General features: G+C 39.9%; 3 protein-coding genes across 3 annotated transcripts in view; 2 read left to right on the plus strand and 1 right to left on the minus strand.

Moving 5' to 3' along the window:
* Window positions 1-35, minus strand: part of LOC108546899 (eisosome protein SEG2) — a 2,765-nt gene extending 2,730 nt beyond the window's left edge. The window contains exon 1 of the mRNA XM_017899195.1: window positions 27-35. Within this exon, the coding sequence (XP_017754684.1) occupies window positions 27-35 (9 nt within the window). The remainder of the gene's footprint in view (window positions 1-26) is intronic.
* Window positions 36-763: 728 nt separating this feature from the next.
* LOC108546916 (protein phosphatase 1H) lies at window positions 764-2,795 on the plus strand. The gene is made up of 6 exons (XM_017899211.1): window positions 764-1,114; window positions 1,197-1,454; window positions 1,539-1,756; window positions 1,834-2,104; window positions 2,206-2,465; window positions 2,552-2,795. The coding sequence occupies exons 1-6, from the start codon at window positions 929-931 to the stop codon at window positions 2,793-2,795; spliced, it is 1,437 nt and encodes a 478-aa protein (XP_017754700.1). The 5' UTR covers window positions 764-928.
* An 11,271-nt stretch (window positions 2,796-14,066) lies between these two features.
* Window positions 14,067-14,775, plus strand: LOC108546928 (probable salivary secreted peptide). Its single transcript, XM_017899232.1, has one exon. It carries the CDS (start codon window positions 14,177-14,179, stop codon window positions 14,579-14,581), a length of 405 nt encoding a protein of 134 aa, XP_017754721.1. The 5' UTR covers window positions 14,067-14,176; the 3' UTR covers window positions 14,582-14,775.
* The last annotated feature ends 2,325 nt before the right edge of the window (window positions 14,776-17,100 follow it).

Genomic DNA, 17,100 nt, shown 5'->3' on the forward strand with positions numbered 1-17,100 from the left:
TCACTTCTGTATTCACTCTTTCTTACTTTAGACATATTTATTTTCCAAAGTATGCACTACATTAAATTCTTTTAAACAATTCATATAAATGACATTCAATTTTAACGAACTTTCATTATGTGGAAATATTATAAACATTGCATTCCTTTCACACTTTTAAAGTTTACATATTTAGCAACCCTAATGTAAACATTAAACGCAGCAAACACTGCATATGTACGTGGCCACTACTGTAACTACATGTGCAACGCAGTATCGTTAAAGTAGAAGCAGTAGTTAAAAGGCAACTGCGATGGCAATAGCGATAAGATATATCATTATTATCATAAATGAGATATATATCAACTACAGTGGTAAGAAAAATTTTTAATACCACAAGTGCAACTTTTTCTTACTCCTTTGATTACGTCATATAAATAACATTTACGATTAAAACTTTTAATTCCTGCGCGGTCGATATTTCAGAACATGGAATAAAATGTTCCACGAGGTGACAGATCTATTCTATATCTAGTTTGTGGTTATACGTCGTTTATGGTAAAACAGCTACCTGCTGATTATGTCAGAAAATAACCTATCCTATTGTTAACAATTATTTATCAACAAGAGTCACCAGTTAAAGAGAATACAAACTTATGAGTAGTCAAATGTATAATTATACATAAGTATCTTATTTTTTTAACATAAGTGTTATTGGGATTGTAAGACTATTGTCTCTAAATTAAATTTGGGATTGGTAATTGACAGATGACAAATAACCATATCAAAACTTAATATTTTGTACTTCCTCTTTGCTAATATTGTACATAGATGTGGACTTATGTCCTTTGACTAAAAGTAAAGCAAATTTGGTTACTGTCATTAAGAGTTAAATCTCTTATTGTATATAATATTTCTTATTTCTGTATTCACAAATAACAAAGTGAAGATGCTGAACAGATTTAAATCAGTGATAATGAATGTCATGGGTGGAAGTGAACTTGGCCTACAATATCCTACTAATGATACAGATAATGAAACATCATCGGATTATCTGAATTCAAATGTGGTAGATGTAGAAGATAAACCATATAGTAGACCTAGTTTTCTAGGATTAACAACAGAAGAAACTATTGTAAGTAAATATAAATGTTGTTACTATCATGGTATTTAATAATAAGTAGCAAAAGTTCCATTGACATTTATAATATTAATAGGTAAGTGCCGATCATGGAGTAAGGCCAATCATAGTTCCAAGAGATTTAAGTCGATTACCATGGTGTGCTGGTTATGCAGAATGCATAAATGCTGGCAAAAGTACATGGAACGAGGATCAAACCTCAGCAACTAGAGGAGATCTCAAACTATCAGATATTAATGTTACATTGCCTTATGTCATGTTTTCTATGTTTGATGGCCATGCTGGTTATAAAGTGGCTTTAACAGCCAGACTGCATTTACACAGGATAATACTTGTACGAATAAATAGGAATTTTCTACATAATTGTCTTCACCTTGATTTCAAATATTACATTTTCAAATGCATATCTTTCTTTCAGGGGAAATTATTAGAAATCCCTGGCAATATATTGTTACATGGAGATGAAGATGCACTGCTAAGAGGAAAAGATTTAGTTGACGGTGCTATTGAATTAGCATATGAACAAATGGATCAAATGGTAGAATTACAAGCTCAGAGGAAAGGTGGAGGTTGCACAGCGATTACCATTCTGTTTCTCAATGGTAGATTATATGCTGCAGGTGCTGGTGATTCAAGGTGAAAATTTGAACAGTTGAACTTTTAATACCAACAATGGAAATCAAAATAATTTATACTAAATCTATATTTGACAGAGCTGTACTAGTTTTGGGAGACACTCAGCGTGCACTAACTAGAGATCACACGCCTGATTCAGAATCAGATCGGATCAGGCTATTAGGTTATGTAAGAAGGGATGAATTATTGAAAGGTCACTTTACTGCATTAGAGTTTAGGAAACGACCTTCGGAAAAAGAACTAGGATCTATGATTTTGTATAGAAATCCTTTTATGACTGGTTGGGCATATAAAGAATTAACTTCTGCAGATTTAAAGCCACCTCTTATTTCTGGACATGGTAAACGGGTAAATATTTATAATATCTAGACACTTATAATTAATAATTAATTAAATGAATAATTAATTGAAACTTAACAAGCTTCTCTGAATGTGCAATTCTCATATAGAGTCGAGTACTAGGTACTATAGGAGTAACACGTGGTTTTGGAGATCACGGTTTAAAGGCAGCTTGCACAAGAGTTAATATAAAACCATTCCTTTCATCACAACCCGAAGTGCAGTCTATAGATTTAGATAATTGTAATCTCACAGAACGTGATTGTATTATTGTAGCCACAGATGGACTTTGGGATGTTGTGTCAAATAAAGCAGCTGCAAGTGTTCTCAGAAAGACACTTGCTCCTGATTATCCGTCATTAGAATACAGGTATTGTCTCCTTCTTTTGTTTAGAAATTTGTAATAAATATCTACATATACATTAGAGGTAGAATGTATGAAATTCTTTGTTGCAGGCTTACAATGAGTGCTCAAGAATTGGTACAAGCAGCACGTGGTACATTAGTTGGGCGAGCTTGGCTTAGTAAATCAGAAAATCTCGAAGACACGGATGAAAAGTTCTCATCGGTTGATGATATCAGTGTGTTAGTAGTACCATTGTATCCTTACTTATGTGAACATAAGCAATGGTTAAAAACAACGGAACAAGAAAGAAGGTATATGGATTCCTTACACAAATCCGTTGATGATTCTGTATAATAGATAAACAAAGCTGTATGATCTAATTACTTTATATTTAAGTAGGAATGTTACAGTTGAAATTCAGTTTATATTCACAAACTAGTATGATGATTAATCACCAAAATATCATTGCTTTTACATTGCTTTTAACAAATAATTTATATATACATATATATATTTATATTGGTTTTTAATCTACCTAACAGTTTCTTGGAAGTAATAATTTATTGTATACTGCCACTTTTGAAAAGTGTAATTAGAAAATGCCATGATTATTTAACAAAACATTCCAATTGTAGAGTGTTAAATATAATGTAAGTTAATTTTAAATATTATGCAGCATCCAAAGTAGAGGTAAAGTCTGTATAATTGTTAAATTGTATGGATAATTCTGCATTCATCGTGAAATCAGTAAGAAAAGGGAAGTAGACAGAATTTGTACGAAAATGATCTTACTACAAGTATACTTTTCACAGTGTGATTTATACCTGTCTATCTTCTATTTATTTTCACTTTAAAGTAATTAAATTAAAACATATATGAATTACCATTAAGTGGTTAATCCATCTAAGACATAGGAGGGTATAAAATTTGAATATACGTTTTCTCTTATCTTTGTATAATCTGTTTTGATTCTGGTGTAATCAGTGTAATTTAAAATTTAAATAAACGTTATACCACATTCATTTAAATAAATTGAATATTATTTTTGTGTACTTACTCTACGACGTATGCTGTAGCTTCCATTCCAATAGAAAAGCGTTCCAAAGCTCACTTCATTATTTCGCACTTGTTTCACACTTTATATTATACCTCACACTATGTCTTTATAAACTATTTTATCTATAAGAATGTCCGATCATGTAAATAGTTTCCGCACTTTTCGAACATAAATTTTATGTTAATATTGTAAAAATTTCACTAAAACGCCCGGATATAAGAAACTTCGGTCACGTGATATGAAATTTTCAAACGGTTGCAAACGAATAATATACTGCGCATGCGCATTGTTGGAGTTACAAATACCGTACTCCTATTGGTTCTTCAGATGCATATATCGATAACTTGAAAGTTTTAATATTACACGGTAGTATGTTCGTAGGATGTGTTTATATTTTAAACTACATAAAAATTTAAATAAACATTGTACCACATTCGTTTAAATAAATTGAATATTATTTTTATGTACTTGCTCTACGACGTATGCTGTAGCTTCCATTCCAATAGAAAAGCGTTCCATAGCTCACTTCATTATTACGTACTTATTTCACATTATATATTGTACTTTACACTATGTCTTTATAAACTATTTCATCTATAAGAATGTCCGATCATGTAAATAGTTACCGCACTTTTCGAACATAAAGTTTATATTAATATTGTAAAAATGTCGCTAAAACGCCCGGATATAAGAAACTGCGGTCACGTGATATGAAATTTTCAAGCGGTTGCAAACGAATAATATGCTGCGCATGCGCATTGTTGGAGTTACAAATACCGTACTCCTATTGGTTCTACAGATGTATATATCGATAACTTGAAAGTTTAAATACTACACGATAGTATATTCGTGAGATTCGTTTATATTTTAAACTACATAAAATATATGAACTACATGTAAAGAAAATGTAAAATTAAAAATATAATAAAATAAAATAAAGGGTAACAAATATATTTATACGTAACTATATATGTTTCGAAAAATAATATACTTTATAGTGAACTCGAACGTTGTTCAGCAATGATAAAATTTTGAATCGTCGAAGCAATCCTCTTTAAATTTCTAAATATTTAAAACGGATTCGGAAATACGTTTCAAATTAAAAAATTTAAATTGCTGTTATCCTCCATAAATTATATACGTTTATTAATAAGAAATCGTATGTCTTGTACATTTTATACCTTGATACATATGACATTAAAAATTGCTGATAATCTCGTATGGAAAACAATGATAGTTTTGAAATAAACTTTAAGTTTCTCTCGCAGAATATTCCGTGTATAACGGATGAACTAAAAATATGAATTTCCGTATACGAGGAAAAGCACGCACGTAAACCCTTTAGGCACTTAAAGGGGCAAGTGCATTTTCGCGTCGTTGGGATGGCACAGTGTTCCAAACAGTCAACTTTCATAAATTTAATTATGACGCATAACCGAAATGGAAGGCAACATTCTGCTTTCATCGGACAAAATGGTGAACTAGTTAAGGCTAATACAAACATTATCTCCAAAGAATATTTTCTAGTCTGTAAAAAGATAATTAATCCTAATTTCCTGGAATTGCGGTTGCGACTTCAAAGACTATCAGATACGATTTTATATCGTATCCAACAGGCGAATTGCTTCTTCCCAACAGCTGAATCTACGGGAAGATAACGGGCAGGAAATTTCTATGAAACGACCGGCAATAAAGGTGCAGATGAATTTTAATGCATCATCAATGTCGTACCGGACTAAGAGCGACAGCATAAAAGGGCAGAAAGATAAAAAGCGTGGCGAATCACCGACGTAGGAAAGTGCTCTCCTCCATGCGGAAATACGCGCGCTGCCTGTGAAAACTAAAGCTACTTTGACAGTTCCCCGTTGACCCTAGCGTCGTTCGGTTTTAAAAAGTCTCCGCGGCTTGACTTGACAGTTTTCCAAACTCTTCTTTGCCGTAAGCCATCAAAATTTCCATCCCTCCGAAAATATCATTTCGACGCGGCTTAGCTAATGGGTTATACGCTGCTGAAAGCTGTACAGTGTCCCGCGTACATGTACGTTTTCTTACTTTCTTTAAAACATCGCGCGCCAAATAACACGTTCAAACAAACAGGATTAAGAGAAAGAAATTCGAGTCGATTACAAACATGCTTTATTCCTTTGAAACGCGTACGCGAGGTGTAATTTAAATCCAACCTTCGGCTTATCAGCGAAGAATTGATGGCGTTACACAATTCGACCGACATAATTCATGTCCATTTCAGGATCGAAAAACCGGCGTGCGTTACTTTTTTAGCAAACATCAGACCGCAGATACGTTTTTCGTAGTGGCGAGTTATGACAGGCTATCTGTCACGGTCATCATCGATGGTAACTTCAAGGATACCAAGGGGGGTAATGCTTCTCCCGGTAAGGGTGGCGAAGGAAAGGATAAAAGAAAGAAAGAGCGAAAGAAACGGTAACTTACGGTGTATCGGAATGGCCACGAGTTAGGGGTCTCGTATAGCCTCGATACATCATCGTTAGAGAACTTTGGACGGCTTCCTGGTTACGCCATTGATGGCTTCCTTCGATAGGACATGATGTATCTGCCTTCCATTGCTGTAACGCCGGACTGGAAGTCAGTTGTAATTTGAAAGTAAAAGTACGAATTAAACGACGGTATAAAACATTTGTCGTCGGCCGTGTTTGTATATCAGTCGTATGATTCATGTCGCGCTATGACACATCGTTCCAAAGCTAAGTTGATGCATACATTTTAATTCGGTGCGAACACGCGATAAGGATAACGCTTTTCGATTGGACTTTTTGATAACGTTCCTTTCGCATCGAGCGACTAATTACATTCCCGTATAGGGGGGTACACTATTCTGGTTTTCGCGTAAGTTTGCTTAAGAGAGACATCCGTGTACGTCCGTATACGTCGAAGCATGTATAGGGCTACAACGACGGTACTTGTCCAGTAATTTGTCTCGCATATTTCTCAGGACTCAAAGTCAACTTTGCCTCGTTAGTTTCTCAGGTGACTCGTGCCTGTTGTCAACTCTCTTAGCGTCTCTGGAACCTAATGTCCCTTGGCTGGAAACTAACGCCTAGTTGCCGAACGTGATGCAACGGATAATGCGACAAGTTTACCGCCAAGGGATTATGTGACCAGTTCTCTGTTTGAGTCTGTTAGTACTTCCACGGTATCCATATTTCAACGATGTTCCGCCATGTTATCGGACTTTTGCGTGTAAATCGGTAAGTTTCCACTCGTGACTAGGTAGAATTTATTTCAAACGAATGGGAAAAATATGGAGCATAACAAGAATACATTTTTAGAAGACATGGATCTTATCGCGTAATTACTTCGTAACTCGCGCTACCTACTCGATTGTACTTGACTATCTGTAAACGAGTAGGGAAAATATAGTAGTAATCATTCGATTACGAGAAGATGCGTGTTATGGGCGAGGCTTTAAGATAATGACTGTGGAAAAATGTAAGTAAAGCGAATCGGTCGGTGTAAGACACTGTAAGGGACGAATGGAAAAGAAGCAAGGTAAAAAGCAAGCTTCCATTCTTCCATCTTTCCCTTCTTCCTTCCTGCCTGTCTCGCTTGGTTCATGAATTTTTTGCTACCATTAACTATTTTTTTTTCTTCCTTTACAGATAATGGTGGTCCGTTATAACGTCTGCAGATTACAGAACGAGTCGGGCGACCAGCAAGGATTTTCTAAAAAATTTGTATCCGTAGGGATTGGAAAGGTAGAACGATTACCCGCATGTCGGCCCACATGCATACACCTACACCTATCGGAAACGAACAGGTTGAACTAAATTAAGTTTTTTTCCCCTACGTGTTCGCCTTTTATACAGTGCCAGGAAAATAGGCTTCCATCGTCTCTTTGAAAACTATTCTCATTTTCCATCGTAAATCCAAATGGAAGAGAGTGTCCGCGACAAGCGGATAGATTAACCTAATCACGGATATTTCGTATGAAATATCAAAGTAATTGCGATTTCGTCATGAGCGAAAATCCTATTAACCTCTCAGGCATCGATGGATCATTATTTAAGGAGAAATTCGTCCGCTGTCAAACCTGCGTCCTTTATTTTCGGTGATACGCGTTATTCGTCATTTTTTCATTTTAACGCGTTTTTCGCGAAATAGTAAGAATTCGTTGTGTACGTGCACACCTTCAGAGGCACGCGTCGGTTCGCGCCGACGACGGAAACGGTTATCCAATATCAAATTAGCGTACGTCAGGGCAAGTTCTTCCGTGGCATATGCTCCATGCTCTGTGCGCCGATAACTCTATTTTCTCTGACATAACTTGTAATCGTATAATCTTCCGGACAGTTTGCCTGAAATCCGGCGATTCTGTTCTTTGCCGATCACGAGGAATGAAAAATATCCGCTTTATACCGACGCCGACCGTTTAACTGCAAATGATCCAAATCCAATTTCTGCTAACGTTGACGGACGCAAGCTTGTTAATCCGTTGAATCTCATGTTTCTCGCGGGACCTTTATCCGATTATTTCTGGTTCTAGTTAACGTGCCGAGGTAGATAAAAGTTTCTCGCATTACGAAACGTCTTGAGATAAGGATTGATACACCGTAAACAATTTCCCGCGGTAAGATCTTTCTGAATAACGGATTACGTTCCGGATGACACACGCGATAGGTAACAACAACGACGAAAATAAGCTGTCGAATCTTAATCGATCGTCCGACGGATTCGTCGTTTCCGGGAACGCAATAACATTTCTGTAGATTGTCCGCATGACCGAGTCGAGGCTCCGTTGCCGGGTAGCAAATGGATAGGTGTTACCTAAGCTAGTTACGGATCCTTCGATAAACACAGACGGACAAACGTTTCCTAATTGTGCTGGCAATTGTTTACGCTACCTCGCAGCACCTTCCGGTCTTCCTGCGTTCATGGCTATTCCGTGTTTGTCTCTCCGCTTCTTGCTCGTCTCTGTCATGTCTTCCGGAAGAATGGACGACGAAAATTTCGTAGAAGGATCAGCGACGGGAGGTCTTAATTAAGTCGTTGGCGTCTAGCTTCCTTCGCAGAAGGAATCTTTTCCTTTATTACGTAATTTTCTTCGAACGGGGGAAAAGTTCCGTTTGCAGTATTAATTTCCGCGACCGTGACGACAAACGACGCACACTGGGAACGGGGCGCTCCAAAAAATTAGCCTATTTTTCCAAAAAAATGCTTTTGCTTCAAATAAATGATTTCAAATAAATGAAATAAATGTGATACGCGCAAAATAAAATAATAAAGAATAAATAGCAAATAATTATTAATAAACAATGAATTATTCAGATGAGAAACATGATGGAGTTACGACTTCTTCTTGGTATCATTAATATTATCATCATCTTCGATGTGGATTGGGATATTTAGCTAACACAACTTTGTAAAGGCAGTTTTTCAATTGTTCTCCCAATTTTGCTCCGATTTTTACGTGCCATGTGCGAAATAAAGCGGCAGGAATGAAAATCGTATAAAGCAACTGCGGATTATTTAATATCGATTGTGGATTCTAGATTTCGATTGTACGTTGCCATATTTAATTAACATAGCTTGGGAAAGGCAGTTTTCTAAATGGTCTCTCAATTTTTCCTTCATTTTCAAGTGTCAAATAAAGTGACTGGAGTGCAGAGCTCAGATACCGGTCGGTGTTGGAGCATCTTTTTATTTACATATCTTTGGAAGTTGCTGCTAGTTGCTGCTAATTGTTTCTGTGAAATGTAGAGGAGACTTCAAGCTTTAAAGTGTCAGAAGAATGAACTCTGAATCGTGCTGAATGTATAACGAAAAGGTGTAATGAATATTAAATACGTTCAAAGCGGTGTAGCTACGAAAATATTTCAACAGAGATTTGAAACTTTATTCAATTTAAGGTGTACTAATTGGATTTCATTGTTTCATTTACTGTTCAGTAATAATAGACGTAGCATTTATATTGCATGATGATAGTTTCAGGTAATTTGGAACTCGTCTTTTTCAGAGCTGTGTATCAATGTTATAAATGGAAGAATGTTAAATAAATTGGTACTATATCATGCTCCATTTTCCTAATTAACTACCGGATGAAAAATTTGTTTCGAATCAAACTGTTCTATAATGACTCTTTGCCGATATTCGGCGCATCGGACTCTCAGTTCGACGTTCAAACGGATATCTCTCTATGCAGGAAATCCGATTACGAAAAATACATCTTTCGAACCAATTTTTAGAACGTGCCGTTTGAAAGTTGCGAGATATTTTTACGTTTTCGGGTTCGCACCGTTCATTAATCACGAGTTTGGCACTCGAAAGGCAGAGCTCTGCTCCGCTTTTCGTTTTTCTCATTTGTCCGCTTCCCATTCACCCTTTGCCACGTTTAAGCATCGTCGTCGCAACGATACATCGATTTACTGCGGTTTTACTACTGCCGCGGCGCGGCTGCCTGTTTTAACGATGCATAAAGGTGGCGGCGCATAAAGAGAATGTTCAGGGCGACTGGCACACGATGAGCGCAAGATAGGATGCACGACAGGTAAGGCATGCAACAAATCGAGACCGGCGCTTCTCGAGGAAAAAAATATCGGTCGTTTAGCACCCTTCCAACCCCCCGAGCCGGCCGAGCCCCCATGAGGCCGATACGAGACGAATTATTGCACCGCGCCAATCTACGAGGATTACCCGCACATGGAAAGGGCCGTCGGGACGTCGTTTCACGACTTTACGGCCGCACACGTCGTCCACCTGAAAGCGCATCGACGTCGTTGCAGCCCTAGCTTTCTGAGGATTAGCCACGAAAACTTGCGCTCGTTCGCGTTCCAGATCTATCGGCGAATTTCGATTGGCTGAAATTTTCCCCGATCGCTGTGCCGAAATGACCAGTCCCGCGATTCCGCCATTTTCTTTCTTCCCAATATCTGCATTTATGTCGCAATCGTTCATTAATTTCGCGATTAGATGTACATTTATCGAACCGCGAGAAGCATCGATGCGATAACGATGGACAAGAGTATCATAGATTGTTACAGTCGAACGTAATAATACAAGCGAATCGATTGTATGTTTAGAATGTTGGGACTGCGGTTGTCGGGAGCAACTATTTAACCTTATCGTATTGCGACGAATGCAAATTACGTGTACAAATGTACACCGCCGCTGCCGCCGCTACCGCGTGCAACTCTATAGGGATGATCGGAACACCATAAACCAAAACTATCGTGGCTCAATGCAGCTGAGTTTCTCTTCATAATGTATGATCAACGAATAACGGATTCATGATACACCATTTCGATCCGAAATAAACACACAGCCGATCGGTTACGCTTGTTTAATTACCGACGTAACGATGACTTCCCAGAAACGTCAAACTAGGTGTTTTCGATGAACCACGCGTAGGTGGAAATTCTCGCGATCGTTGTTCATTCGCGCGATATATCGCTCCGAACGAAATGGAATTAAATTTCTACGCTATACGATCTCTATTCATACGATATTGACGATACGATATTGTAGGATACCAAAAGGAATCGCGAATTGGCTATTGCCAACAAAAACAAATTGTAAACCGATTCATATCTTCTGGAAGCAAATCGAAAAGTTATTCTATATAACAAAATTAAGTTGCGCGACTCCTCTACGGGGAGGTGAAGCGTTGGTTAAGGAAAGCATAAAAGCGTGGGCCTTGACAACCAAAACAGAGTCCTTGGAAATCGGTTGTGACCAGCACAAGCGTGAGTCGCTTGGTGTTGGAAAGAGAGTTTTAAAAGAGTGCGTCTTTGTGTGTTTTCGTTATCTTGGTGTCCTTTCCCTAAGTTAAATCAGTTTACGAATTTTGTGTTTGCGTTATCGCGTTCTTGTTCTTTCGTGAATTTTCGCTGTCTCAAGACCAGCTTCGCTATCCTACAATATTGATGATACTTTTTGAAGAAAGGAAACGACCTACTTGCGATTATCCGCTTCTTGCGTTTGATATCTCGCTTCTCGAACACCTTGCGTGCGAATGTGCAATCGGCTGTTGGTGCTTGAATAATCGATAAAAATGATCGTTCCTCTGGTTACTAGCATAGACACATCTGTTCGACGCACGATACTCCGTCGCGACGCTGTAAGTCCAATATAATATGTTAATTCCCGAAAAGGCACGGACGGCTTTGAGTAATGGAGAAATCTAGTAGCTGCCATTCTGACTCTTATAGGGGCGGTCAGGAGGCCGCAGTACTGCGATGGAACTTTTCTGTTCGCCTAATTGTCCCAACGGGTGACCTCGACGCTTATTATCCCTTTATCCTCGTCCCTTAGCCTCGCACACCCACGATTCTTCCATTCTCCTCTTCGCAAAGCGATTTATAATTAACGTTGTCCCAACGAAAATCCTCCCTGTTTCGCATTATCGATCCGATGAACCGTGTTCCAATTCACCCTTCTTATCATAATCCAATTAAATTTCCCCGTAACGTATTAATTATTCGACGATACGCGATCTGTTATGCCGTGGATGTTTGATCGCGGTAATACGCGCGACGTCGAACATTCTCAAATGACCGGCGAAAATTTTGTCGCAATGCAACCGATCCGTGTTCGCCAGCGAACGATTCGAGGAGCCAGGAAAGCGGATTCAACCCTCGGATCGTCGTTACCCAAGAGCTCGTTAAGACGGTTCTAATCGACCCCTGCCTCGGATTTCCGAGGTACACAAACGGATAATTAATGGCTAAAGCGTCTTGCCGATGATTCGTGAACTCGGAGAACGTCTTCAGTCCAGCGGACTAGGCGCGAATGACCCCGGAGTCGATGTTTCTTCCTCGAGCGAAGAATGCTGGCGCATCCGTGTCGTGCACCATCGTTTGTAGGTTGGAAAGCGAAGACTTGCCTCTTCTACTTGTGTCTTCATCTTTGTAAATGGCCGCGTGGGAATATAGATAGCTTATACCTGTATCCGAACGCAAGACTTCCACGTTGGTGGTCTCCTGGAATACACGCGTCTCTATATACCGGGAATCTTGCAATTTTCTAGTCGCCATCACGCACTCGCGTCATCCCGCTGAAAAATTGATGGGAACGAAACCTCTGTTCGAATTTTCAAATCAATTTCATTTATATCTCGTTTCGAGGAAAGAAAAGAAAATAATTGCCATTTTTTCCGTTTTTTTCTTTTCTTTTTTTTTGATCGAGAGTTAAGTAAACGGTCCGTTAGCGAAACAACGTCTGTCTTCGAATGCATTTCACGATTGTTAGCAGCGATATTCTGTCATCGTGTATCCAGCAATTGACTTAATGATCCGAGTGAATCTACTCTCGATGCAGGACCTAAGTGCATACACGAGGTAACATATTGGATGCTCACACGGTTAACAAGCATCTGAGCAAACAACCTACAACGGCCTTGACAAAGCGGCTCCAGCACTCGCAGTCGGTAGTAGAGCCCGTAATGTAGGGCGCCAAATGCGAGATTCCGCGGTCTGACGTGACGCGTAAGAAAATTTGGAAAATGCATAGGAAAGAATGTGCTCGAAATCCTAGCGAATGAACACGCGACACGTGAACAGAAAGGCAAATATTTATTCGCGGATAAATCTAATTGTCCGTATTACGCACACAAAATACGCGGAAGCGACAACATCATTAAAACGCGAGCAAACATGCTTTTCCCGCGCACGAAATCTCGTTGCGTTCGCGTAATTAGTTATTTAAATTATTTTTGCAGTTATTTAGACGCGCGCCAGTTAAACTATTCGATAATACGTTACGTGGATGCTTTCAAAGGCCTCGCGCCGTGAGTTTGCGAACGCAAGCCATCGAAGGTGCATGGAATCCGAAGACGTGTGCGTGCATGTGAGCAGAGTACACACGGCAGGATGCAGCATTAGATAGAGTTGGGTTGCTCATGAATTATAGAGATCACCGTCTATTACGAGATTGAGGCCAAACACCTTACACACGGTGGTCTATCTTTGATAACGATGATTATCGCCTGCATCTGAAAAGATTTAGGTCTACGAGTTGTTTCGGGAATTATTAGGCTACCTCGAATTTCCGGGAAACGAATAATTGAATATCGATAATCATAGAGATACGCGCACAGTGTCTTTCGCATTTCTCGAAAGCAGAGAGATAACGGTGTTTGCGAATAACACACAGAACATCGCGTGTACAATAACGTTTCTGGAAATGAGTCAAGAACGAAGGAACGATGTCAACATTCGCGTACAAATTGGTGAATCGTACAAAGCGTGAGGAAATTGAACAAACTACGAATAATCATATATAGTTCGTACTACTTTAAGATGCATCACGTTCAGGTCTAAAAATTCTAATATCATCCAACACGATAGATACTTTAGCGTTTGTAATCTATTTACGATACCGTTACTTAGATTACTCGGCTCGTAATAATTGATATTTAATTCCGCGAAAACGATCATTTATCGCAAACGATAATCGATCGATAGCATCACGCAGTAAACTTAACGCGAAAACATCATCCACAACCTTGTATTCCTAGAATAAACCTTTCCAGAACGAGAACATATACCGCTACAAACACACCGTGATAAGTGAGCAAACTGATAAGTTGATCGGTGCAGATATTTAAGCAGCCAGCTGGTATCGAAGCTCAGTCTGCAGCACCGAGGCGACAAGAGTAAAACTACCGAGTTTATAAGTGTATACGAAAAGTTTATAAACGCCGATCATGTCTGGTCCAAGTGTGCTTCTTTACTTGGCTATTGCAGCCATATTTGTATTTAATGCACAAGTCAGTTCGGTTCCTCAAGTCGGTCCATATGCCGCCAACAACTCGAACAAGTCTCACGACTTGATCGTTGGGTTCAGAATGCCTGGCGACAGACTGGTACTCAGACAATCCGTCGTGAAGAAATCTGCCTTCTGGCAAATCGTTTCAGACGAGATGACCTTCAATACCAGCAGATGGGAAAGAATTACTATGGTCCGGATCCTTGATCAGAAAACCGATGGTACCGGTGCGTACGCCAGCCTTCTCAGGGGTGGTCCAGGATACCAGAACGTTACCCTTCGCTTCAAGAGCCAGAGGAACCATGGAATCCACTTCATCGTTGAGTTGTATTCGAGACCGTAAGCTGCATCGCCGAAACCAGCGAAGCTGTTTAGATATACTTTACGAAGACAACGTGCAAGTCAAAGATTATTTATTGCTTTCCGTAAAATAACTCGCGATACGAATAATCGATTCGTTTCGCTTTCCATTTGTACTTAATGCCATGTTATGTAAAGAAGAGTAATAAAATTAAGCAATCAAATCCGTAATGAAAATAATCGTTCTCTTGTCCGGCTACCTATTCCTACATAAACTAAGATGGAGAACGAGGGCCACGCAAGAAGCATGGTGGACGTAGGAAAAAGAAAAGTTATTCAGGACTCGTGTCGATAATAACGTAATTAACGCTGAAGCGAAACGGGCGGACACTGGTCGAAAAACAGATCGCGAGGAATTCACCGATGGAATGTCTTTCTTGTATGCCCTAATCAAGCAGACCCCGTTCCCAACGGTGGCTCCCGATAATTCTTCCTTTCGTTCCTTTCCGTTCCTCCGGCGCGCCGCGAGCGGAATCCCGGCCCAGCTGGTAGACCTTCCTAAGAGCTAGAGATCTTCCGTTTCCGAGGCTTACGTGCAAAGTACATTTTGTGCATGCATGCGTGGCGGCACGAAGGAGAAACAACCGACTGGAAAATTGTTGTCGCTTCGTGGCGCGTTCCACCATGGGGATCCTACCGGCCAGGACAAACTTCGAATCGAGTTGAGGGCCACTGAAATTGGTGGCGGTATCTCAAGCTTGCGAACGACCATTTCGTTAACCTACTTATTCTATCTCCGTTCCACCCGCGCAACGAGTTAGAGAGTGCCTAGTTTGTCTGCAGTTCCTACCTTTTCAAAACGTGCCCTCGCTCCAGTGGGAAATACAGTTTTCTTTCTTACGGATTGTTCTTTAATGACGACAGACACCGCGGGGTCAGTAGACATCTGTTTCGTAAATAGGAACGAACTCATAAATCACTTTAAATACCAACAAAATAGAATTCCATTTTAAAGTTGCCTGAGTAATAGGGTGAACCGTGCCCCGCTGGCAAGCATGAGACGCGAGGCTACGTTGCAGTTTGCGTAATTCATTGCGAGTAATTCATTAATTCTTCTCCGGGTCACTGTTCGTACTTTCGACGTAGAAATAGAACCATCTTACCATAATTCCGAATCAGGATAAATAAGTTGGAATACCAACTGGTAATGGTATTATAACGTTCGTACGATCGGCGTGTCTGAGTGTACAGAGAAGAAACGAATGAACTATAATACGTGGGATGAAACCGTCGAAAAATGCCAAGTTCTCTGAAAAGTTCTCTGGCTAAGAAACTGTATGGTAAGATCGATAGTTTAATACTTACTTGTAGCAATCAGGAATCGTCAGTCAAGGTGCTAGATATAAAGGTTGGGGATATAGAAGAGAACCGTAACACATGTCTCGCGGAATAAAAGCGTCACGGCGATGGACTAAAAATAGCCAGTGTATAAAGAATCGTGGAGTTTCTCACTTTGACACCTGACTGCTTGTATTTATGTATCCACCATGGTCTGTAGGATTCTATTCTCGACTCTCCCGGTGTTTTTTATACGAATATCGACAAACGGTCAATTGATAGGTGGAAAAACTCTTGGTTGCGAAGAACTATGGCAAAGCTAGCGCGTGACGCTAAATATGGGTCATTATTCCTTTCTACTGTCTTAATAAACTTAATCCAGGGTTTAACTACGAAACCCCGGATAAAGGGAGCGGTTGGCATTTCGAATTTAAAGCAATCTTGCCTGTTGTACGACGAACCTTGATAAGAAGACCCGTGGCTCGTAAAGCGCTGACACGCATCGCAAGGATCCGACCGCAGCTGTCAGTCAGGCGTAATGCGAAAGCGTAAGGACCACCGCGCCTAGTCATAAACCTGTCCCGCACGCTTTTGGTTATTGCTTGTAAAGTTGCGAAACTGACGAACAAACGCGCACGCGAAACAACGTTGGACAGACAATTCGATGACAGGATTGGTCAAAAACGAACGAACGAATGAAAGCGTGTTTGCACGACCGTACACCCTGGCGCACCTACAAAAGAACCGGCCGTCAATCCGAAACCGCAGCGGCCATTATCGGGCAATTTTAAACGGGAAGCCGTAGTTACGGTTCCAGCGTTTTAGAATCTACGCCAAACAACGCAACCAGTTCCTACTGTTTCTAAAAATCCAGTATTCCAGGCACGCGGCGAGTGGATTAAAATGGCGACAGAAGTTCCTTCCGCATTCGGATAAGCTGAGAAAGGATAAGCCGAATTCCCTACCGGATATGTTACCTTTTCCGATCTTTTCCCTCGTACTTTCTGCCCACGTACTGAAATAACGTAAAAAAGGAGAGCGTTATAAGTGTTCGTCATACGCTACCTGAAATATCACCGACGTAGTGCAAGTCAGCCGAGTTATAGACGTTACGCAGCAAGTCTCCAATGAAATGGTTTTAATGGATTGGCCAACTGACTTGCATTTTCTGTTTGATGCTCGACGCGACTCGAGCAAACCTACTGTAAAAGCTGATGAAGTTAA

This window comes from Eufriesea mexicana, unplaced genomic scaffold, assembly GCF_001483705.2.
Source record: "Eufriesea mexicana isolate 0111107269 unplaced genomic scaffold, ASM148370v2 scaffold798, whole genome shotgun sequence".
NCBI lineage: Eukaryota > Metazoa > Arthropoda > Insecta > Hymenoptera > Apidae > Eufriesea > Eufriesea mexicana.

Excerpts from the sequence above, each read along its gene's own strand:
- LOC108546916 (XM_017899211.1), top strand. The coding sequence starts at position 929 with ATGCTGAACAGATTTAAATCAGTGATAATGAATGTCATGGGTGGAAGT. Across the intron at positions 1,455-1,538 it reads ATTTACACAGGATAATACTT|GGGAAATTATTAGAAATCCC; the intron begins GTACGAATAAAT and ends TCTTTCTTTCAG. Across the intron at positions 2,466-2,551 it reads TATCCGTCATTAGAATACAG|GCTTACAATGAGTGCTCAAG; the intron begins GTATTGTCTCCT and ends TCTTTGTTGCAG.
- LOC108546928 (XM_017899232.1), top strand. The coding sequence starts at position 14,177 with ATGTCTGGTCCAAGTGTGCTTCTTTACTTGGCTATTGCAGCCATATTT.